At 44.9% G+C, this 25,940-nt stretch overlaps 1 protein-coding gene across 1 annotated transcript; it reads right to left on the reverse strand.

The window, feature by feature from the left end:
- Nucleotides 1-2,252: 2,252 nt before the first annotated feature.
- LOC136470441 (uncharacterized) lies at nt 2,253-25,102 on the reverse strand. Its single transcript, XM_066468290.1, has 3 exons — nt 24,900-25,102; nt 21,210-21,716; nt 2,253-2,532 (listed from the first exon to the last, which is right to left on the reverse strand). Exons 1-3 carry the CDS (start codon nt 25,100-25,102, stop codon nt 2,253-2,255), a joined length of 990 nt encoding a protein of 329 aa, XP_066324387.1.
- Between the last annotated feature and the right edge of the window lie 838 nt (nt 25,103-25,940).

A 25,940-nucleotide genomic window follows, 5' to 3' on the forward strand; every position in this document is an offset into this window, starting at 1 on the left:
TCTGCTGATATGCATTTGAGAAGTGGCTCACTAATTCCTTGCTTGTACAACTGATTGTTGATGATTTTGTAATTCCTTGTCTTGTGTTTCATTCTGACTTCATTAAGTTCATCTTCTGGTTCATAGTGTCCGCAAAGATATGCCATGATTGGTGCTCTCCAGTCTTCGCTTTGTATTATATGAACTTCTCTTAGAACTTCTTGCTTTGTCTTGATAGAGGCATGAGTTAAGACTTGGAAGAAGACATCTTGAGGCAAACTTGTATTTTGAGCTGCAGCCTTTGCTATTTTGTCATGAAAGGATCTAACAATGCCTAGAGGGGGGGTGAATAGGCATATCTAAAAATTTATTATAAATGCTAAGTTCAAATTTGTCAGCCACTGTCGGAAGTCCCAAAAGTTTGGGTCAGAACTCCCGACGTCGTCAGAAGTTACAGCACAAACTGCCAGAAGTCTTGACGCCTATGAGAACTACAAAAGTAGTGCCAAATTTAACTCTATGGATAAATAATCTTACAACCCCACTTCCTAGTGGTTCGATGAAGATGTTGGATCACTCTCTTGACACCGAAATGCCTCCAAATCATAGATCGAGTCCAAACCCTAAAATAAAGCTTAGGAGAGGGAGAAAAACAAATACAAGTAATTTCGAGCAAATCACAACAACAACAAGCACACGGGACATAAGAATTTATCCCGAGGTTTGGCAACCATACAAAGGAGCTCCTACGTCCTCGTTGTTGAGGTGACCACAAAGGCCAGAGTCTCTTTCACCTCCTTGCCTCTCTCAAGGCGACCACAAAGGTCACTTGAGCTTTCCACTAAGAAATCAAGGGTAATACAAACTTCCCAAGGATCTTCCACAAGATGGAAGCTCTTGGGTGACATCTAGCCAGCTAGGGGCAAAGCCCCAAGATTAATAGATGCAAATCCAACCGGCTTGATGAAGAAATCAAGTGCTCAAACTTGCCAAAGAGATTTTCTCACTCAATATCCACTCTCCTATCACTCAAATCCTTGGGGGAATCGAAGTTAGGAGCAAAGGGGAGAGGAGAGGGGAGCCTTGAATGCTTGAGAGCTGTTTTGGCCATGAGTAGGTTACAATGAATGAGTGAGTAACGGTTAGAAGAGAGGAGAGGGCTATTTATACTCATAGTAGAAATCTAACCGTTTAGATCTACGTCGAAAGTTTCGACGCAGATCACAGGACTTCTGACCTCTATAGAAAACACTATTCATAGCTAGGTCAAAGTCACTATGAGCAGGTCAATGTCGGAACTCTCGGCGTACATCAGGACTTCCGACGGTCGGGACTTCCGACGCCAAAAGCTACAATATTCTACGTGCTCATGAAGTGCTAGAGTGTCTCTCTTTTGATTTTATGTTTATACTTGAGCACTCTATCTTCCTCAAACCACCTAAACTTTCATCCCTCTTTATAGTACGGGCGAACCTAAACCCAAAAAGAGAAATGTAAACTTTGAAGATCCACTTTGAGTTCATCCAGCTTTTATACTTCAAGAATTGAGGGATACCATTTCATCTTAGAGCCACTCTTTAAAACTTTTTAGGGACTAAAGCAACAATGTATCTCATTAAGTTCTCATTAGTCCCTAATTTGGATGTCATCAATACACCGAAACCCACATAGGGGGCAAATGCACTTTCAATCTCCCCCTTTTTGGTAATTGATGACAACCAACTTAGGCTTTTATATGAGTGAAAGAATTTAAAGCTTTTGAACCCCAACATTTATAAAGAGCTCTCCCTTAATATATGCAATGAATTTGAATTTCAATGATGATCATTTGTCCATCATTTGCATATATCAATACACAAAAGCTCTCCCTAAATTTTATAATTCATGGGGTGCAACAAGTGTATGTGAACAAGTATATATCCATGAAAAAGACATGCAATATGACATGTTATATTCACACAACAAGTAAAAGAGAATATGATGGCCAAGATCTCAAAGTGAAACTTGAACAACACATGGACATAAAAAATAACAACCATCAACACAAGTAAACACAAGCACAATCTAATAGATAAGTATTACTTGTCCTACAATCATCCATCATACACACATATATAGTTGTCCATCACATAGTGCCATCACACGACATAGTTAATACAAGCTAAAAGTTTTAAAGTCTCACAAGCCAACTAACTTATTATATGATAATCAAAGCCTAACACTCCCCCTTTGTCAACAAGTGCCAAAAGGGGTAGGCCGCATGGGAGAAATGACTACTCGTCCTTGTAGTCCTCCTCATCATCATGGTCACCATCATCACCATCATCGTCGTCGTCATCATCGTCTTCCTCGATGTAATCTTCATCCGTAGCAATGGCCTTACTCTTGCCATGAGGGCGAGAAGAAGCATCATCCATGTATGCCACACAAGCCTCATCATGGAGCGCCAGAGGATCATGGGGAGGCACAAAAGGCAGCAGTGGTGAAGACTCAATACCGGCTTGCTGTTCCAAATGATAGAGCCTCTCTTGCATGTCATGCTCATGTTGAGCACTAGCATAGCATTGTCCAAACATGCAGGTCATGAGAAACTTGAACTTGCTAGGATTCTTAGTCGAGGAGGAAGAAGTGAGTGGCTCAGCACTAGAAGCCAGAGAAGCAGCGGGAGGTGAAGCACCACGACGAGAGCGAGAGCCCAAAGCACCTTTGCCTTTGCCTTTTTTAGCTTTCTTCTTAAGTTCCCTTACAGCCGTAATAGATCTTATTGGAAATCTTGAGAAGCTTATGAGTGGAAACTATGGTAGAACCGCCTAATCTAATGCCTCCTAGGACTACTTATCTTCCATTAGGCACTAAGTACTCAAGAGAGAACACTAAACTACGCAGTCCCATCGAGCACACCCCAAAAAAGAACTCGAAAATCCATATTTTTCCATCAGGATCATAAATGAGAGAATATAGCTTACAACATTCTTAAGTCATTTCTTACATCACTTTATTATAGTAACAGAATATTACCTCAATTGATTATAACAGCAGAATATAACAATGTTATCAGAGTTATAGAGAAAGCAAAGATTAATTTAATGACATGATGGAGCATTAACATAGTGGACATTTATATACAAGAGATGCTAGCAGATTTTTATATCTTTTCTTATAAAAACCTTTAATGAGGGTTAAAAATAAGGGGCTCTTGCGTTTGTACCCTTGTTTTGTATCAAAATTGTGATTCTGCCCCTATTTTTTTTACTTTGTGAATTTACCCCTATGATTTCAAAATGAAGCACCATTTTGCCCCTGCTCCGTCATCTACCCCTAACGGTGTTAAACTTTGTACAAAAGGACATGAATGCCCATGCGATTTTGCCCTTGTTTGTTATGCCTAATTGTGATTTTACCCTAATTTGGAATTAGACTTTTTCCCCTATATGCACATAGCATTTTCCCTGTGGCTTAGAGTCTAAGGCGTGTGGCTAGTCAGAGGTCAGAGCTGACCGGCACTATGCCTGTGCACTGATCTATAGACCTATCCTCTTTCTCCCTTTGGTCTACGAAGACCGAGTCTACAGAGAGAGAAAGAGAGAGGGGGTGGGTCTCTGTACCAATGACAGGCAGGACCCATAAGGTGAAGTGTCACCCGTCCATTGGCCAAGGCGACATGGCCTAGGGCGAACGGCCTTGGTCCATCCTCATCCCCCTATTGGCTCAGTCGTGGGAGAGGCAGAGAGAAAGTGTGAGACGGAGAGAGGAAAGGGAGAGAGAAGGGAGCAAGGCAGAGAGAGAGAGAGAGCGAGCGGAGCAACTATGCGTCGTCGTTGGTCTAGTGGGGTGGAGCAGAGAGGGAGATAGGGTAGAGCAGAGGAAGAGCACAGTGATGGTGGTGGCTTCGGTGAGGGCGGAGAAGGAGAGTGAGCAAGCAAACCGGTGGCGAGAGGTAGAGGTGAGAGAGGGAGCTACGCGCCTGCGCACCCGCAGCACAGCGCGCCCACCGGCCATGCCACGATGCCCACCCAACGGCACCCGCTGGGCCACGAGCTCGCACGGCTGCAGCGCCCGCCGAGCCAGGGCCCTGATGTGGCTGCCGCACCCACTACAGCGCCTGCCTTGCTGCGCCTGCCTAGCTACGCGGCTGCGCACCCACCGCGTAGCGCGCCCACCAGCCATGCCGCGATGCCTGCCCAGCGGCACCCATCGCGCCATGAGCTCACACGGCCACAGTGCCCTCCTAGCCGTGCCCCCATCGCGGCCGCTGCACCCACCGTAGCACCCGCCTTGCTATGCCTGCTATGCCATGAGCCCACCGGCCGTGCCTCCCACATCAATGTCGCGCGCCCTTCCCAATAGGCACCGGTGGACACGGTGCGGATGGGATAACTGTGATAAGGGCATTTCAGTCATTTTGCATCTAATTTTATGTGTTCTATTTTTTTAAATCATTTAATCAGCCACTAAATAATGGACATCCAAACTAGGGGCAAACTGCTCCTTTGTTTCAATATAACAGGGGTAAAATCACAAAGTTGAAAAATAAGGGTAAAATCACAATTGAACTTCTAGACAGGGGCAAAAACACTGTTTTCCCTAAAAATAAACACTACGGTCGTAGCATGAAGGAATCCTCTCTGAGCCCACCAGGAGGTTACAGCACACAAGAGTCAGCTCTAAGTATCCTCCGATCACCTGCAACAGGGGGAATAAAACCGTGAGTACTCGATTGTACTCAACAAGACTTACCCGACAGGAGGAAAATAAAAGACTCCAAGGATATGTAAGGATTATTTGGCTTGTGGGTTATTGCATCTACAGAAGCATGACTAAACGTGCATCCTTATATTCAATTTTATTAGCAGTCATCATTAGTTTATTAACTAACCATTCTATGTAAGCACCTATGCTACTTTCAAGCATGTGGTAAGCAATAAGAACTATTTTATCACCTTTCAAGTTCTGGTTCTTACTACGGTGCTAGACCATAGCCAAGTCATCCCGTCTCACAGAAATGACAATTCACGAACCAATGTATCCTAGCTGGGTACCTAGAAACACATGCCTCGCTTGTACCCTAGGCACAAACAAGACGAACCTACTCCACTCCTGTCAAGGGGTCTAGGTCCCCGTCCAAACTTGGACTCCAAGCCCCCACACTTGAGATCCAGTCTCAGTATGGCGCTTAGACCTCCACCTTTCCCCACCTCCAATTAGTCGGTGAGTGATATCTTTCCTATCTCTCGTGAGTGATAGGTAATCACTTGACTTCTACCGGATTCTATAGCATAGCAATCTTCATGATCCTGACATACTAGTAGGACTCAAAGGATAAGGATATATATATGCAAGTGGTTTTCATTCAACTCCTTAAAACTTAATGCACAAGCACAAGATAAAGTGCAGAATAATAGAGGTTATGCACCGGAGCTTGCCTGGGTAAGATATAACCAAAAGTTAGCATTCCATCATGGTGACACAATCATCAGGCACCATCTTTTCCGCTACTTCGATCGACTCCATGATCCATCGTTGTTCCTATTATGATATACGTGGATGCAACGCAGAGACATAAATAATCAACGACAACTGCAACTCTCAAATACGATTACGCTCCACAAGCTAACGAGATAGCTCTAATAACTAATGTGCTAGGCTATGTATCCATGTTGTCGAATAAGGCGTTGTTTCCTAGAAAATGTTCTAGTTTAAAATCCCAAGGTGTTTAGGCATTTTATTGATTAAAATATATTTTTGAACTAGGGCTCATTTAGCTACGTTAGCAAACTAATTATTATGGAGCTACAAAAATTATAGTGAGCACCCAATAATGTTAGGAATTTACTGTGAAAGTATCAGAGCCAACACTATCATCAATTTATCACAACAATTCCTACAACTTTATATCTTACAATATTAAGCATCTCAAATTAATTAGATAACTCCTGAAAATATTATAAAACTATGTGAACAAAATATACTAGCAGATAGATCATGATTTTAGGAACCTAACAAAATTAGTTTCATAATTTTTGGTTAACTACATAATTCTATATTGAATTTACAAGTTTACCTTAGAAACTAAATTAGAAAATGCTTTAGAAAACAAAAAGGGTCGGTGGTAAGCATTCGGCCCAGCAGCCCAGCGACCCAGGCGCGAGGTGCGGCGGTGCGCGCATTGCGATAGCCTAGCATGGCCCAAGGCCAGAAGAGCCCGCGCACACGACATGAATTACAGAAAAAGGACCCCACCGTTTAGATTAAACATGCACTGCTACGCCGCACTATTTCCTCAGCCTTAAGCTTTGTGAAAACCACCCCCAAAGAAGTCGCCTTCTTACTAAGCTACTCCCCGACGCGTCCGCGTGATGGCGCGGCGGCCGACGATGAACCGTGATTGCCCTTAGCAAAAGGGACCCGTTTAGGCCAACTATAGTACCGACAGCCACCTATGGTTTAGACGGTGACGATGGGCAATGGTGGGATACTAGGAGGTGCCATAGGATACGCTGCGGTGAAAGGCGGTGGTTCGCGGTGATGGCGTAGCTGTTCCACTAAACGAGGAGGGTGGAGAGAAAAAAAAGTGGTGCGTGAGCACCAGTGTCATACCACTAGAGCAGCCGATGCGTTGATGAGGATGGAGAGGCCCTGTGTGGCGCTGGCCACGTGCGAGCAGCGACAGCGGTAGCATTCCGAGAGGGGCATGGTCACGTTAGCTCACCTCCGGTGGGACCTTCAATGAAGCTAAGGCGAGCACCGACACCATGGGTTAAGATGAGTCTACAGCTGACTTGAATTGAACTAAGATCAAGTGTATAGACTTACCCCCAAAACGTGCCATAGTACGGCGGTGAGATGTCCGGCGACGGCAAAACACCAAATTGGTCGACAACAAGGCTCGCCTGCGCCTTGATGTAGGTCGACTGCTAGCGAGCCTCCAATCCTAGCTGCTAGAGCACTAAATTGAGGTGGGGTATCATGAACCATGCGTATAAGCTTGCGAAGCAGCGTGGCTCCATTGGCGGCAAGGCAGATGGGGCAGCGGCTTCTAGGCTCGGACAACCTTGACCATGGCTACGTTAAATGAGCAGGAGCATCCGCATGGTGAGGCTCAAAGGGAGCATGCCATGGGCTACCAAGATGGGACCGCTCGGTCTTGGCAGGGCGCGGACGGTAGTAGTGGAACAACGGTCATGCGGGAAAGGCATTGACACTGCGACAAAGGGTAGCAACGCGACGGAAAAGCAGATGCAGACAGCGAGTCGGCGATAGGTGGATCGAACGGCGAGATGGGTGCCACATTAGTCATGTGGCGGCTATTGCGACATTGGCTTGGCCTGCGCACTGCCTGGCCAGCAGCGTGCACGCGACGGCCACGCCGAAGCAGCCCTACGTCATAGTTCGGGCCCGCGGAGGCAGCCGGCAGCCCGCAAGGCCGACGATGGACATGACCATGGCCAAGAACGGTTAGGTAGTGGCAGTGCACACATGTGGTGACTGTAGACACGGGCCGCGCAACGATGAGCGGTGATGTGCATGGATTTTAAAGCAAAGCAAAAGCTACTGATTAACTCGACTATGGTTCCACCAGTTCCACTAAGCTAGAGCCAAGCATACCAACTATCTAGCAGAGCAATCACCATGACTAGAGAGCAACTAGATAAGTTGCTAAAAGAGTGCCAACATAGATTCATCACTGAAGTACCGGTTCACGAGCAGGACACTAACGACATGGTTCACATATCGTTGCAACGCAGTTTGAGCAATTATTAAGAGGGCAACGTAACATCCAACACCACTACGACCTATACCATGCTCAAGGGCTCACTTAGAGGCAATCAACAATACGAAAACATAAAGCTGGTGTTTAAACAATTTAGTTAGGATTTGAATGCTGAAACTACATTGTCTACTTCCATTTAGTCTTAGAAAGTCAAGAGTTTAGCTTGAACTAAACATCCATTAACACTTTTGCCATAATTTTTAAAATGTCAATACCTTATTAACTTCAGCCAACAAGTATTTCACACAATAGTCCATACTTTATACCAACCCATAGGAGCAAAATATTTAAGCACTCTTTAATTATTTTGCTCAATATAATTCGCTACAAATGGTACTTTAAACATAAATTCAAGTGTTTGCCGACTTAACGAAAAAGGCTTATCTTAATTTCATATTTGATCTTTGAGCTCTCAAGAACACTAATTAACAATATTTGCTTTCAAAAATTAAAGTTGCATTTTCAACTACACCACTTGCTCACCATCTTAACATAAGGACTATACACAAGTTATATTTTATTTTTGTTTATAAAAATTGCTTTTGGTGCCAAACAATTAAAACTACTTATTCTATTTTCTCGTTAGGATTTTCATTAGCACTTTTACGCACTAAGTAAATTAATTTGGTTATTTATTTGATTTCTCTAAACCATAAAAGGGAGTCACACAGGGTTTGTTTATCATTTCATGTGTGTTTTAAAATTTTAAAACCCGAAAACTTGTTTGGTTAATTCCTCTCGGACCTAAATCTTGGTGCTAAGCAAACTTGTAACACCAGGGGTGTTACAATCTTCCCCCCTTAAAAGAATCTCGTCCTGAGATTCGAAACAAGAATTAGAAAGCGGAAAATATGATTACACTTCGCAGATCTAAAATTACACGAAAGATTACACAACGTCGAACACTAAACCACACCGGGATTTAGAGATACCCGGTTAAGAGCAACCTAGTACAACCAAGGTTTAATCCAAAAGTCGAGATAGATGAGGACAATGGAGAAATAACAAGAAAATGATTATCCAAAACATGGCGTATGTCCAACAGATCCAGAAAACAAGAGACTGAGAACTCAAACATCATGAACCTTAAGACCAAACTAACCAACGGTGGACTTGAACTTCTTTGACAAAAACCAGATCCCTTCTTCTTAGATTACATGATCATCTCTGACAGGCGACCCTAGTTCTATGAGCGACGACTGGATCTCATAGCTCTACTTTGGATTCGAGGGGAATGGGGTGCAAGAGGAGATCAAAGGCATCTTATAATGGCGAACGGAGGTGGGAAAAAAGTCAGCCACGGTGTGCTCCCTGCGTGAGCTTGAGCGAATGGAGGATAAGGGAGAGGGGAGGGAATTTGCTCAATGGGGAGGCATGCAGGCGGCTGTGTTACCAAGAGAAGAAAAGGAGAGGGGAAAGGGGGGGTCCGGTATGGGAGTGAGGGTGGGGTTCAAGAGCCGATAGGGTGCTAGGAAAAGGGGAAGCGCACAGTGCATGAGTACGGTGGATGCGGCATAATGCCATGGTTATGTGAGGACAGACTGCTAGTGGTCCCTGACACTGACGACGTCCGTAGGGCATGCGGCAATAGTGACCGGCGTGCATAGCATGGTCGAGCAGGACATAGGGCTTGGGACATGACGTCCACTTAGGTTTTTCCAATCACTCCCGACTACCCATGGCTAACTTTTCTTTATTGCTCTTCTTTTCCTTCCCTTCCCTTCCTTGACTACAGTATGCGCTTGCCTTTCGTATGGACTGAGATCAAGACATCCATGCACTTCTTCCAAAACCATAATAACTTAGTTACTTGAAAGAGCACTACTCCATCAACCCGTTGTGCATTTCCCGTTAGAACACAAGGATATTTTTCCAAAGGAGAATATTTTGTTGCAAGAGCGGTACGACAGTGTAACTTGGTAAAGGTACTTGGTCAACAACCTCGATACCAACGCATGCTAAGCAGCATCACCATGTGGCAGCTATTCCATAGGGGCCCTTGGTTTCATCACGGCACCATAAGCTATTAACCAGGCAACTATTACCAACTTACACGCAATGAAGGCGGTGGGGGCATAGACCATAGAATCCAAGGAGTATTGCAAGGGGAGATTCAGACAATAAGGTTTCCACAACAAGGGACAATGAATTCAAATCCCACAATGGATTTGATTTAAAGAGATTCAAGTGTTCTGCTGGGACATCCATAATTAGTCGATAGAGTGCCCTACGTTATCCCATCATGGCCGATCTACTGGCATCTGAATGGTTGCTCTCTTGTAACCCACTTAACATCATCCTTGAAAACCCTAAGCATGTCTAACGAGACCTAAGGGTAGATGGACGCAATAAACCCAACGAAATATAGAAAATGCACATTTCAAACGTCCTTATATTGGTACAATGTACAAGCACTTACTCTCCCACTCTTGACATATCATTCACCTTCCCTACGACCAGACAATCTCAACAACTACGGATGAAATACAACGGAAAGATTACAATACTGGAGGATAGCGACAAAAGGCACCACTAACTACGGGTACATCTTCCCAAGGCAACTAATCTACTTTGTCGAAGCACACATCTTCATTCCTGGGCTCGATGGATTCTTTTACCGCCCTGGCTATGGATCCACCTCCTCTCTCGGCAGTGGCTGAGTGAGGGGAAGCAAGGGCTCTACTTCTGATACCTCTGAGGGTGGAGCTGCTGGTGGTACTGCAACACCGGTTCTACTTCTTTTCGACGGGTGGACAAGAATTCCCTCCAAGATCAAGGGATCCTGCCTTTCAGCGGCCATCATCCTATGCTTAGCCCTGGTGACAAGGTAGGCCTCTCCTAGCTGATGGGCATGCTGATCTTTGGCCTCCTTTAGGGCTTCTGACATGGCAGTCCCATGACTCTCTGTGGCTACCACACTAGCATGAGCTTCAGTGAGCTACACCTGGAGCATCCTAGAGAAGATCTCAGCTTCCTCGGCTCGGCGAAGGCACTTCCTCAGCTCTGAGGCTTGCCAGTCATACTGCTCATCTAGAGCAAGCAGGTACATGGTCAAGTGCACCACGGATGGGCTGTCTTGCGCATCTCGCCCTTGCAAAACCTTCATGCGAGCCCTCCATACCTGTCGATTCTTTTCCAAAGGCGGAAAGAATCTCATGGGGGTACGAGCAATGGGCTCTTCATAGATCTGGCAAAGGTGCCGCAAGGCTTTGTGGGCCACAACTAGGTAGGTATCGACAAAGTGAAACCCGGTTGCGGTCACATTCCATGCCTTAGTGATGTCGGGGAACTCCTCACTCTTTCTAATATAGACTGTAACTTCACACCGCTCAATGCCAAGTTTCTCAGACTCACGGCCCTCATACTCAGGACGATCCTTGATTTTGAGTTTTTGTAGGGTGGCATATAGGATTTTGGAAAAACCCTCAGTGTTTAGGCAGTAACTGCTAACCCAGGCTCCTACCATCCCTGGTGGGTGGTTGCAAGGGAGGATTAGGCGGAAAGCTTGCTCAAAAGGAAAAGCTAGGCGAGCTAGAGTGCACTGAGTGGTGGTACCAATGGCTAGGCTAGGCCCTGCTTATAATGGCAGAGCGATCAGTGGTCTTGGCGCAGTCCACCTTTGGTTCCTGTGTGGGGCCACTACAAATGAATCGACCGAATCTTTCACGCGTTTGAGGCGAGCGACGTTCGAGGCCATTAACGACTAGTACAGCTATAGGGCAAGGGTCCGACAATAGCGTAGAAAGGAGTACAGGGAGACGTGGGTCACGGTAGGCATGAACCACATGCGAACGTGAAGCACGAAGCCATAGTTCAGTAGTAATTCCCGAACAAGGGCTAGCCAGTCATGCACAATACGACTCGCATGACATCTATGAAGGGCGCATCTACTAGCAATACGGTCATGATGACTAAGGTATTACTAGCACGACTGACTTAAAGATCGTATACTATGCGAGAGTCAGTCCATCGGAGAAAGCCTAGTTAAACCTATTCTAGATGCTTAACCATAGCAATAGGGCTACTTATATATTTCGTAGTTAACGCCCAAACATTTTGCAAAAATAGGTTGTCAAATTTTAGTTTAGAAAATGATTTTGAAGCTTTATTTCCCCATTTATGCTCCGATACCACCTGTGGTAGAACCGCTTAATCTAATGCCTTCCAGGAGCACTTGTCTTCCATTAGGCACTAAGTACTCAAGAGAGGACACTAAACTACGTAGTCCCATCGAGCACATGCCAAGGGAGAACTCGAAAATCCACATTTTTCAATTAGGATAATAAATGAGAGAATATAGCTTATATCATTCTTAAGTCATTTCTTGCATCATTTTGTTACAGTAATAGAATATTACCTCAATTGATTATAACAGCGGAATATAACAATGTTATCAGAGTTATAGAGGAAGCAAAGATTAATTTAATGACATGGTGGAGCATTAATGTAGTGGACATTTATATACAGAGATGCTATTAGATTTTTACATCTTTTCTTTTAAAAATGTTTAGTGAGGGTCATAAATAAACACTATAGTCATAGCGTGAAGGAATCCTCTCTGAGCCCACCAGGAGGTTACAACACACAAGAGTTAGCTCTAAGTATCCTCCGATCACCTGCAACAGGGGGAATAAAACCCTGAGTACTCGATTATACTTAGCAAGACTTACCCGATAGGAGGAAAATAAAAGACTCCAAGGATATATAAGGATTATTTGGCTTGTGGGTTATTGCATATACGGAAGCATTACTAAATGTGTGTCCTTATATTCAATTTTATTAGCAGTCATCATTAGTTTATTAACTAACCATTGTATGTAAGCACCTATGCTACTTTCAAACATGTGGTAAGCAATCAGAACTATTTTATCACCTTTCAAGTTCCAGTTCTTACTATGGTGCTAGACCATTGCCCAGTCGTACCATCTCACATAAATAGCAATTCGTGAACTAATGTATTCTAGCTGGGTACCCCAAAAAACACGCCTCGCTTGTACCCCAGGCACAAACAAGACCAACCCGCTCCACTCCTATCAAGGGGTCCAGGTCCCCATCCAAACTTGGACTCCAAGCCCCCACACTTGAGACCTAGTCTTAGTATGGCGCTTAGACCTCCACCTTTCCCCGCCTCTAATCAGTCAGTCTGAAAAGAGACGAAACCAACGACAAGAGCGTAATGAACCTTTCCACTCCTATAAGCAAGTATGTGCTCAGGATAATAAGTCTATGACCGGACTACCATCCACAGCATCAGACGGTACTCAATCGACATAGGCGGAACAAGTGCAATCCAAGCCTCGCTCGAATGCCTAACCAAGACCAGATCCAAAGTACCATTCCGCTCGGTCTCCTATTATCCTTCATATATATTCCATGTGATAGTAATATAATAACAACAATAATATCTTTCCTATCTCTCGCGAGTGACAGGTAATCACTCGACTTCTATCAGATCCTATAGCATAGCAATCTACACGATCCTGACATACTAGTAGGACTCATAGGATAAGGATATATATATGCAAGTGGTTTTCATTCAACTCCTTAAAACTTAATGCACAAGCATAAGATAAAGTGCAGAATAATAGGGGTTATGCATCGGGGCTTGCCTGGGTAAGATATAATCAAAAGTTAGCATTCCATCATGGCGACACAATCATCAGGCACCATCTTTTCCACTACTTTGGTTGACTCCATGATCCATCGTTGTTCCTATTATGATATATGTGGATGCAACGTAGAGACGTAAATAATCAACGGCAACTATAACTCTAAAATACGATTATGCTCCACAAGCTAACGAGATAGCTCTAATAACTAACGTGCTAGGCTACATATCCATGTTGTCAAATAAGGCATTGTTTTTCAAAAATTGTTCTAGTTTTAAAATCCCAAGGTGTTTTAGCATTTTGTTGATTAAATATATATTTTCGAACTAGGGCTCATTTAACTACCTTAGCAAACTAATTATTATGGAGCTACAAAAATTATAGAGAGCACCCAATAATGTTAGGAATTTACTATGAAAGTTTCAGAGCCAACACTATCACTAATTTATCACAACAATTCCTACAAGTTTATATCTTGCAATATTAAGTATCTCAAATTAATTAGATAACTCCTAAAAATATTATAAAACTATGTGAACAAAATATACTAGCAAATAGATCATGATTTTAGGAACCTAACAAAATTGGTTTCATAATTTTTGGTTAACTACACAATTTTATATTGAATTTACAAGTTTACCTTAGAAACTAAATTAGAAAATACTTTAGAAAACAAAAAGGGCCGGTGGCAAGCATTCGGCCCTACAGCCCAGCGACCTAGGCGGGAGGTGAAGCGGTGCACACATTGTGACAGCCCAGCACAGCCCAAGGTCAGAAGAGCCCGCACACACGGCACGTATTGCTGAAAGGATCCTGCCGTTTAGATTAAACACGCACGGCGATGCCGCACTGTTTCCTCAGCCTTAAGCTTTGCGAAAACCACCCCAAAGAAGTCGCCTTCTCACTAAGCCAGTCCCCAACACATCCGCGTGATGGCACGGTGGCCGACGGTGAACCGTGGTTGCCCGGAGCAAAAGGGACCCATTCAAGCCAGCTACAGGACCGACCACCACCTATGGTTCAGACGGCGACGATGGACAACGGTGGGATACTGGGAGGTGCCCTAGGATACCACTAGAGCAGCCGATGCGTTGATGAGGATGGAGAGGCCCTGTGTGGCGCTGGCCACTTGCGAGCAATGGCGGCGGCAACATACCAAGAGGGGCATGGTTGCGAGAACTCACCTCCAGTGGGTCCTTTAGTGAAGCTAGGGCAAGCATTGACACTAGGGGGTTCAAATGAGTCTATAGTTGACTTGAATTGAACTAAGACCAAGCGTATAGACTTACCCCCAAAACGTGCCATACTACGGCGGTGAGATGACCGGCGATGGCAAAACACCGAATTGGTCGACAACAAGGCTCTTCTACACCTTGGTGCGGGTCGGCTGCTAGCGAGCCTCCAATCCTAGCTACTGGAGCACCGAATCGAGGTGGGGTATCATGAACCATGTGTATAAGCTTGTGAAATGGCATGGCTCTGTTGGTGGCAAGGCAGACGGGGCAGCGGCTTCCAGGCTTGGACAACCTCGACCAAGGCTGCGTTAAATGAGAGGGAGCATCTGCACAGTGAGGCTCAGAGGGAGCGTGCCATGGGCTGCCAAGATGGGACCGCTCAGTCTTGGCAGGGTGCGAATGGCAGCAGTGGAACAACAGTTGCACGAGAAAGGCATTGACACCACGAGAAAGGGCAGGAACATGACAAAAAAGTGAATGCAGACAGCGACTCGGTAGTAGGTGGATTGAGTGGCAAGACGGGTGCCACATCAATCATGCGGCAGCTGTTGGGGCATTGCCTTGGCCCATGCATGGCCTGGTAGATAGCACGCATATGACGGCCATGCCATAGCAACCTACAACGCAGTATGTGCCCATGGAGGTGGTCGAGGCCAATCTCAGCCCGACGCACGGCCGGCAGCCTGCAAGGCCAACCACGGACATGACCATGGCCAAGAACGGCCAAGTAGCGGTAGTACGCGCGTGGTCACTGTTGACATGGACCGCGCAACGACGAGCGATGATGTGCATGGATTTTAAAGCGAAGCAAAAGCTACTGATTAACTCGACTAAGGATTGACCAGTTCCCCTAACCTAGAGCCAACCATACCAACTATCTAGGAGAGCAATCACCATGACCAAAGAGCAACTAGATAAGTCACTAAAAGAGTGCCAACATAGACTCGTCACTAAAGTACCGGTTCACAAACATAGATGGTGCGGCTGGCACACTCGAGGTCTTCTTCTTCTTCATCCACAATTGGATTATCTCCAACAAAGGCTCGAGCTGGCTGAGAAGGAGCAGCAATAGACGATCCTTGACCACTATGGCCACGTGCAGCGGTGCAATCTTGATTGCGCTTGGATCTCTTCTTGTGGCATCTCGGAGGATTATCATTGTCCAAGGCTATGAAGAGGACGAAACGAGACTAAGAACCAAGAACAGCAGAGGTGAATGAGCACGTAGAGATGGAGAAACATGCATGGGAAGAAATTCACAGCGTAAAAAATGCCAGCATGAGATGGGACTCCTGGCTGCCGGGAGTTCCAACAACCGTGAGTGCCATCCTAGGCATGGGGCTCTAGATCTAGGCACGCATTCATGCAAAGGAGGTAGAGGAGAAGAGGGGAAAGAAGAATAGAAGCAATATTCAAGGTACATTGGAGTTAGGGTTAGTGCTACATGGTTAGTACCTTGAGAGGGAAGAAGAGATGGAGAAACTTCAAATCCACAGCAAGGGCGATGTCCTTGAGAAAATCCACAAGCACGAGCAATTCCACAACCGGAATCCACACCTCCACATGATCTTGAACTACAATAGGGGCACACATAGAGGAGGTTGGAGGAAGGGGTGATGCCATGATTTCTAGGAAGGAGGGAGGAAGAGGAGGGGCACCGGAGGTGGCCACGGGAGGCGCCAGAAGCTCTGACCGCCTAGAGTGCCGATTGGAGTAGGGCGGCTCAGTAGCGGCAGCGAGGCAAGCATGGCGCCAGGGGGAAGAGTGCGTGGGGAGGGACGGGGAGAGAAAGGAGTGGCGTGGTAAAATAGGCTAGGCTAGGGTGAAAATGATTTAACCCTAGGTCAATAGGGGTGCGGGCGCAGTCAAAACAGATGGCCAAAATGGCATGGGCCACATACACATTGGGAGTTCCGACGCTGAGCTAGGACTTCTGGTAGTCAGGAGTTCCAGCATGAGCCGGGACTTCCGGTTGTCGGGAGTTCTGACCTAAGCCGGGACTTTCGATGCAGGAAAACTGAAAAACTCCCTAACCTGAAATCACCATGCCATGTGGGGCAATAATATGATGGACACTTGCATTTTCAGGTGTGACTAGATTTCATTCAACTACCACAAAGCAATAGTCACACATGAAAACTATAAAATAGATTTTAAAGGAGTCACACAATATTTTTGCAAGTCTTTTCTCCTAGATAGATCAAACAAAGTATGTGCAAGACATCAAACCACGTTACAAGAATCAATGATAGTTCGCTCACTCAAAGCACAAAATCTTGACTCATCTAGGGGCTTTGTGAATATATCAGTTAGTTGCTTTTCGGATCTCACATGATGAATTGTGATATCTCCTTTGGCTTTGTGGTCTCTCAAAAAGTGACGCCAGATGTCTATATGCTTTGTTCGAGAGTGGTTTATAGGGTTGTTTGCCAACTTAATGGCACTCTCGTCACACAAAAGGGGAATCTTGGTTAGCTCACAACCAAAGTCTTTGAGAGTTTGCTTCATCCAAAGTAGTTGGACACAGCATGCACCAGCCACCACATATTCTACTTTAGCGGTGGACAAAGCAATAGAGTTTTGCTTCTTAGAGCTCCAAGACACCAAAGACCTACCAATAAATTGGCAAGTCCTGGTAGTACTCTTTCGATTTACTTTGCAACCAGCATAATCCGAATCGGAATAGCCAATTAACTAGAAAGTGGAGCCCTTAGGAAACCACAAGCCAAGATTATGAGTGTGCAGTAAATATCAAAAATTCTCTTAACGGCCATAAGGTGACATTCTTTAGGATTAGCTTAAAATCTTGCACACATGCACACACTAAGCATAATATCAGGCCTAGATGCACAAAGGTAAAGGAGGGATCCAATCATGGAGCGATATACCTTTTGATCGATGTCCTTTCCTCATTGATCAAGGTCAAGATGTCCATTGGTTGGCATTGGAGTCTTGATGGGCTTGGCCCTATCCATGTCAAACTTCTTCAACATATCGTTGGTGTACTTGGTTTGACTTATGAACGTGCCATCCTTGAGTTGCTTGATTTGAAATCCAAGAAAGAACTTCAACTCTCCTATCATAGACATCTCAAACCTATTCATCATGATCCTACTAAATTCCTCACAAAAATCTACATTAGTACTACCAAATATTATGTCATCGACATATATTTGGCAAACAAAGATATCATTATTGACTTTGTGAGTAAATAAAGTAGCATCGGCCTTTCTATCTCAAACCCTTGTTTGAGTAGGAAATCCTTCAAGCAATCATACCAAGCTCCAGGGGCTTGCTTGAGCCCATAGAGCGCCTTGTCGAGCTTGTAGACGTGGTTGGGATACTTGGGGTCTTCAAAGCCCGGTGGTTGCTCCACATACACCAACTCAGATAGGGGGCCGTTGAGAAATGCACTTTTCACATCCATTTGATATGGCTTGAAATCATGATGTGCGGCATAAGCAAGGAGAATACGAATTGATTCTAGCCTTGCCACCGGTGCATAGGTCTCCCCAAAATCCAAGCCTTCAATTTGAGTGAATCCTTGAGCCACCAACCTTGCCTTGTTCCTTGTCACCACGCCATGCTCATCTTGCTTGTTGTGGAAGACCCACTTGGTTCCAATCACATTTTTCTTGGGCCTTTCCACCAAGGACCAGACTTCATTCCGAGTGAAGTTGTTCAACTCCTCTTGCATGGCTATCATCCAATCCAGATCATCAAGAGCCTCTTCCACATTACAAGGTTCCAAAGGAGAAACAAACAAGTAATGTTCACATAAACTTGCTAAACGAGAACGTGTTGTTACCCTTTGTCGGATGCTCCCCAATATGTTATCAACGGGGTGATTCCGTTGAATGGATTGATGCGCTCTAGGATGTGGCACTTGAGTTGATCTTTGGATGGGGCCATCATCTTCATTATCATGGTCATGATCGATTGGAGGATCAACACCATGGTCTTGTGGAGGGTTGTCTCACTTCTTTCTTGATTGTTGAGTTGAATTTGGACTTGCTCTTTGTTAGCACCATCTTCATGAGAATGACATTGTGCACCATTTGATCTTCCATCTTGATTATTTCTTGTTGCAGAAGCTTCACCAAGTTCATTGGATGAACCATGATGAATGGTAGGATCATGATCAACATGCACAATTGTTTCTTCATCTTCATCTTGTCTTTCGACGGGCTTTACTTCACCAATGGCAAGCTTCTTGATAGCTTTGTGCAGAGCTTTTTCATTACCTACAATCTCAATATTGGCTTGCTCCTTTTGAGAGCCATCGGTTTCATCAAAAGTCATGTCTACCGTGATTTCAATTAAACCAGTGGTTTTATTGAAAACATGATATCCATGTTCGTTAGTACCATAACCAAGCATGAATCATTCATCAACCTTTGGTGCAAACTTTGAGCTTTTGGATTTCTTATTAAGTATGAAACACTTAGATCCAAAAACTCTAAAGTAATCCACCTTGGGCTTTTTATTGGTTAGAAGTTCGTAGGCGGTCTTTTCTCTTTTCTTGTGAAGATATAAGCGGTTGATGGCATGACATGTTGTATTGACCGCTTCCGCCCAATAGTTGATTGTAGTCTTGTATTCATCCAACATTGCTCTTGTGACTTAAATGAGCGTTTGGTTCTTCCTCTCCACAATTCCATTTTGTTGTGGAGTGTATGGAACCGAGAACTCATGCTTGATGCCTTCTTCATCAAGGAACTCTTTAACGTTGGTATTCTTGAACTCCATCCCATTGTCACTTCTAACTCTCTTGATCTTGACATCAAACTCATTTTGGGCCCTTCTTGCAAACTTCTTGAAAATGCCTTGCACTTCACTCTTATCACGTAAAAAGAATACTAAAGTGAAATGAGAATAATCATCAACAATTACAAAACCATATTTGTTACCACCAATGCTTATATAAGCGATGGGTCAAAATATGTCCATATGAAGCAACTCTAATGGCCTTTTGGTTGTCACAACATTCTTGACGGGATGTCTAGCATCAACTTGCTTTCCCTCTTGGCATGCACTACAAATTCTATCTTCACAAAAGAAACATTTGTTAGTCTAAGGATGTGTTCGCCCTTTTGAAGTTTGGCCAAGTTCCTCATCCCAACATGGGCAAGTCAGCGATGCCATAACCTACCCATGCTAGATTTTGCCATTAAATAAGTCTCAGGATTTACTCTATTTGATGTGAAATCAACTAGATAGAGTTTCCCTTTTAAATGACCCATAAATGCAATAGAGGAATCCTCCCTTCTATAGACTTCCACACCCTTATCCGTAAAGAGACAATTGTAACCCATCTCACAAAGTTGTGAAACGGACAACAAATTGTATCTCAACGAATTCACAAGTAAAACATTGGAAATTGAATTGTCATTTAAGATAACAATTTTACCCAAATTGAGAACTTCTCCTTTTCCATTGTCACCAAACACAATCTTTCCACTTTGGTCATGACTAGGTTGGAATGATGTGAACATGTCCTTCTCTCCGGTCATATGATTGGTGCATCCACTATCCAACACCCAACTTGTTCAACTGGAGGAGTATTCCTGCAAGACAAATCATGCTTTTGTTTTAGGTACCCAAAAAGATTTGGATCCTAGGGGGTTAGTCACATAAAACTTGGGCACCCAAACTCTCCTCATGATCTCCTTCCTCTTTTGGGCACCAACATACTTCACCACAATCTTGCCATCCTTGCCCCAACAACACATATAATCACTAGCAAGCACCGTGGAAGTGGTGCTTGTGGCTTGGGAAACTCGGATTGCTTTGTCTTGATTGTCTTGTCACTTGTAGGTGGCATCTTCAGAATGTAGACCTTGTTGTTGCCTTACATATAAGCTCATCAAGGGCAACACCCTTGTTAAACTTTACACAAGGCACACCATTGATCATGTTCCTTCCATTGGCCTTCCCATCATACCTATTGTAGCCAATGCCTTCCTTGATTGATGGGTGTCTTGATGACTTGTATATAGTCTTGTTGGATTGCTCTTAGCACTTGCATCCATTCCTCAAGATCATCTTCAACCTAGTGATCTCTTTGTGTCACTTCTCTAGCTGAACAAGGTTAGTTGCATATGCATTTACATCAATTTTATAGCATCTTTTACAACCATTACTAGTGGAGACATTAGAGTCTTCGGTCGCCTTAGGAGAAGTTGAAGTGCTAGCCCAAAGAGTGCTATAGTTTAACTCAAGATCATGGTATTTTTCTTCCAAGCGTGTAAGGCTTTCTTGAGCTATACATTTATTATTCTTGAGGCTAGCTATTGTGTCATTAAATGAAGAATGTTCCTTAGTCAATTTCCCAATTGAGTCATTGGCTAAAGACAATTCTATGATTAACTTCTCAACCTTCATTCTTTTCTCGGCGATAGATGCTTCAAGTGCATGGTTTTTATCTCTCTCTTCAATGATTATTTCACCTTGCAACTCTAAGCACCTATCCCTCTTCTCTAATTTCTTCATTAGGGTCTTTATCTTGGTGAAGGCCTTTTTACCAAATTTATTTATCATGGTCGCTTCAAGTTCTTCTATGTTCTCATCACAACTATCATACTCATCACTAGAAGGATCGGGTGAGTTATGTACCTTCTCCCCTTAGCCACGAGGTAAGTTAGAGTGTAGTATTCATTGTCGATGAGGTTGGAGAAGAGCCTCGATGATGAGTCTAGGTTGGGGAAGAGCTTTGGTGGTGAAGCCAAGTCGGGGAAGATCATGGTTGGTGATGAAGAGTGGTGGATAGCTAGGTTTGTGGCTCCCTTCTTCTTCTTCTCATCATCACTAGAGTCACTATCATTTGACTCCCATTCTTCACCAAGATGAGCTTCACCTCTTTTCTTGTCTTTGTTCTTCTTGTCTTCATCCTTGTTGTACTTGTTCTTCTTCTCTTTAGGACAATCGACAATGATGTGACTGGTTTTACCACACCTATAGCAAAACCTCTTCTTGTACCTCTTCCTTCTATCACCATAAGTCATACAGTTTCTCTTCTTCTTCATAAATTTTCTAAGATTCCTAATCACAAATGCAATATCTGCATTAGAATCTTCTTCTTCACTTGAGGAATCATCCTTCACTTTCTTCTTCTTCTCTTGACTTGAACCCCATGTTGTTGAGTTGCTTTAAGGGTTGCACTCTTGTTGTATCCCATTGCATTAGGATTTTGATTTTGAGCATTGATTGCATCTTTATCTAGACACTCATGATGCTTGAGCTTTGAAAGGACTTCTTGGGGTGTCATCTCATCATAACCGGGCCTTTCCAAGATCATGGACGCTAGCATGTTGTTCTTGGCTCTATAAGTTCTCAACATCTTCCTAGCAACCTTGTTGTCGTCCCATTAGGTGCTTCCAAGAGCTCTTATACGGTTGACCAATGCCATAAGCCTATCAAACATTGCTTGAGTTGTTCTGTCGGTGTTTTGAGTTGCCACCGACTAGTAAATTTCTAATATTGCACATCTGGCTCGGATGGTGTGCTAAGAGGATATGAGGTTTATACTGGTTCGGGTAGAATATCCCTATGTACAGTTCATTGCCGCTACTCGTGTTACTAGGACTAAAAGTTCATAGTAGGGGTTACAAACAGTCGTGAGAGGGATAGGTCCCAAGTGTCTGGTGAGAGGAGGGAATGGGTGCTGAGAGTTCGGTCGCTTACCGGCTATGTGCTCGTGTGTTTTGATTGGTTCGAGGTTTGATGCTTTTGAGTCCCCTTCATAGGACACCCTGCTTTCCCTTTTATAGGCCAAGGGAAAGCATGGGTTATAGTGGAGGGAAAAGAGGAGAAGGAGAAGGAGAAGAAATCCTCTAGGATCATCGGGTCCTTCTTTTCTTTCATGTGGGTCCCGTAGACCCTGTAGACATCAATAGGGATAGCTTCATGTCATGGCCCTATCCGTCACTGGCGCCATGCACAGGCGTCGTCTCCCGGTTGTGGCGCTCCACTCTATCCCTGTGGACGTCATGGTGAACTGATGTTCCTGTCAATGCTCGTACGAGGGTTAGGTAGAACAGCACTGATACACCCAACGCTGTTCCTAATGTGAATCCCTAGGTATTGCTCGTCACGGCCATGGGTTATATCAGGGTGTGCCGATCACCTCCTTGGTGTCAGAGCTTTGACCCAGGGCCATTCGCTTGGACCTAGAGTGGTTGGCGGCGGTATGGGTCTCCATCGGGCGAGACAAATCCCCCTGGCCTCAGGGCCGATCGAGGTAGAGTCCCCCCCAGAGGCTAAGCAAGGCGGATCACAAACCTAAGGGTTAGGTGAGGCGGAGCCCACCCCTAGAGGTCGGGCGAGGCAGAGCCCGCCCCTAGAGGTCAGGTGAGGCAGAGCCAGCCCTTAGAGGTTGGGTGAGGTAGAGCCTGCCCTCAGAGGTTGGGTGAGGTGGAGCCCGCAGCCTTGGTGTCAGGCGAGGTGGAGCTCACCCCCTAGAGGTCGGGTGAGGTAGAGACCGCCCCCAGAGGCCGGGCGAGGCAGAGCCAGCCCTCAGAGGTCGGGCGAGGCAGAGCCTACAGCCTCGGTGTCGGGCAAGGCGGAGCCTGCCCCAAGAGGCCGGGTGATGAGGACATCACTTCTTCATCACATACAAGACAAGGAGAGGAGGAGGTCTAGCATGGGCGTTCAATTCATCTTTCTCATGGTGGAAGCCCAGTCCAACTAAAGTTGGAGCCCATCTCGGGTTTCAGGACCAGTCTGCCTTAAACTGGTCACCCAGGACGCATCCGGACTCCGTTTTCGACGATCCACATATGGGTGGAAAGCTAATTTGATAAGAAAGCCAATACAAGTGGTCTCACATCAAAAGACCTTCGGAATCAATGGGAATCATCGAAACAAGTAAGCATCCAGAATCTATCAGGGTGCTGTGACACCGTCTTTTGGTCCGTTGGACCGTGTATCATGTTTGGGCCCATTAGGGGACGCGTCTAGGGGGGTGATGCCTAAGACTTTATAAATAGCAGCCGTCGCTCTCCTTAGGGTTTGGGTTTTATTTAGTTCTTGATTACCTCATGAAACAAATATCGTTTTGCTGCTACTGTGCCGCCAAGGCTGCTTGCTATGAACTAGGGCCCTAGTTTTTGATCTTGTTCGCATGTGGCGATTAGTCCTTTTTGAATAAAGACTTGAACTCCTTCTCATTATCATAAGCCTCATATTTATTTGCAATTTTAAATTGTGTTTATCTCATTCTTGCTGGTGTTCTCGATTCGCTTGCAGGAAAGCCTTCTCGACGAGGTCAATCGCGTTCGCATGGTTGATAACCAACGGAGTAGTGGTGTAATGGTTGTGGGGGTCTAAATCAGTCTTGGTTCGAAGCCTAGATCATGAATGTCGAGTCTCCACTAGTCAACGCTATCACACCTTTTGGAAGATCGGTCCTTGTCTACATCACCGGGCATGGTGGAGCCAGCCCTCAGAGGTCGGGCGAGGTAGAGCCCACCCCCAGATGTTAGGCAAGACAGAGACTGTCCCTTAGAGGTTGGGTGAGGCAGAGCCAGCCCTTAGAGGTTGGGCGAGGTGGAGCCCACAGCCTCAGTGTCTGGCGAGGCGGAGCCTGCCCTCTAGAGGCTGGGCGAGGTGGAGCCAGCCCTCAGAGGTCGGGCGAGGCAGAGCCCGTGGGCTCAGTGTCGGGCGAGGCGAAGCTCGTCCCTAGAGGTCGGGTGAGGCATAGCCCACCCTCAGAGGTCGGGTGAGGCAGAGCCAGCCCTCAGAGGCCGGGCGAGGCGAAGCTTGCGCACTTAGGGGTCGGTTAGAGCTATAGTCGTGCTCTTGACTGCTTGGATGAATCAATGTTGATGGTTATTTGCTCCTCCTCTTTGGGTACCTTAGTATTGGTCCCCAACATGTTTCACCTTGCAAGAACACAAATCTATCCAATTCACCATGAAGTAGCTCCATGTTACCTTTTCTCACGCTCTTGTCTCCTTCAAATGATATTCTCAAACCTTCCAAATTTGCTTAGCACTTTCTATTCCATTCACTTTGTTGAACTCATCCAGACCCAAACTTGAGACAAGCAAGGACATGGCTTGTGCATTTTGATGGAGGTTGAATGCTTTTTCTAAAGTTATCTCTCTATCTTCATCGGTAGGAATCATCACATCAACATCCACAACTTCCGAAAGTCTTGCGGCGATGAGGTGCATCTTTATCTTGTAAGCCTAATCGGTGTATCTTGTTCCATCAAAGTGTGTTGGCTTGCCAAGGTTGATGGAAGGAGAATGTAGAGGTGGACCTTTGATGAGTTGTCCATAGTCAAAGCTCATGTTTGAATACATTCCCTTTCTATGAGCATGCTCGCCTGCTGCAACATCACTTGTGGTGTCTTTGGTTGCTTCATTCTTCCCACTTATAGTATCTTCAACTTTCTTGCTCAACTCTTCCTTCATCTTGCTCATCTCAACTTGCATCTTCTTTATTTCATCTTGGAAAAACTTGGTTTGTTGAGCCATCAACTCTTTTGCAATTTGCTCGACCATCTCTTTGGCATCGGCTCGCATCTTTTTGGTGTCCAACATTGTTTCTTCTCATGCCGTGAAGCGCTAAAAGAAGACCTTGCTCTGATACCAATTGAAAGGATCTAACAATGCCTAGAGGAGGGTGAATAGGCGTATCTAAAAATTTACTGCAAATGATAAGTTCAAATTTGTTAGCCACTGTCGGAAAGTCCCAATAGTTTGGGTCGAAACTCCCAACGTCGTCAGAAGTTCTAGCAGAAACTGCCAGAAGTTCCGACGCCTACGAGAATTACAAAAGCAGTGCCAAATTTAACTTTACGGATAAATAATCTTATAACCCCACTTTCTAGTGGTTTGATGAAGATGTTGGGTTACTCCATTGATGCTGAAATGCCTCCAAATCATAGATCGAGTCCAAACCCTAAAATAAAGCTTGGGAGAGGGAGAGACAAACAAACACAAGTAATTTTGAGTAAATCACAACAACAACAAGCACGTGGGATATAAGAATTTATCCTGAGGTTTGGCAACCCCACAATGGAGCTCCTACGTCCTCGTTGTTGAGGTGACCACAAAGGTCGGAGTCTCTTTCACCTCCTTGCCTCTCTCAAGACAACACAAAGGTCACTTGAGCTTTCCACTAAGAAATCAAGGGTAATACAAACTTTCCAAGGCTCTTCCACAAGATGGAAGCTCTTGGGCGATGCCACCGGCTAGGGGCAAAGCCCTAAGAGTAATTGACATAAATCCAACCGGCTTGACGAAGAAATTAAGTGCTCAAGCTTGCCAAAGTGATTTTCTCACTCAATCCACTCTCCTATCACTCAAATCCTTGGGGAAATCAAAGTTAGGAGCAAAG

This window comes from Miscanthus floridulus, chromosome 8 (assembly GCF_019320115.1).
Source record: "Miscanthus floridulus cultivar M001 chromosome 8, ASM1932011v1, whole genome shotgun sequence".
NCBI classification, from domain to species: Eukaryota; Viridiplantae; Streptophyta; class Magnoliopsida; order Poales; family Poaceae; genus Miscanthus; species Miscanthus floridulus.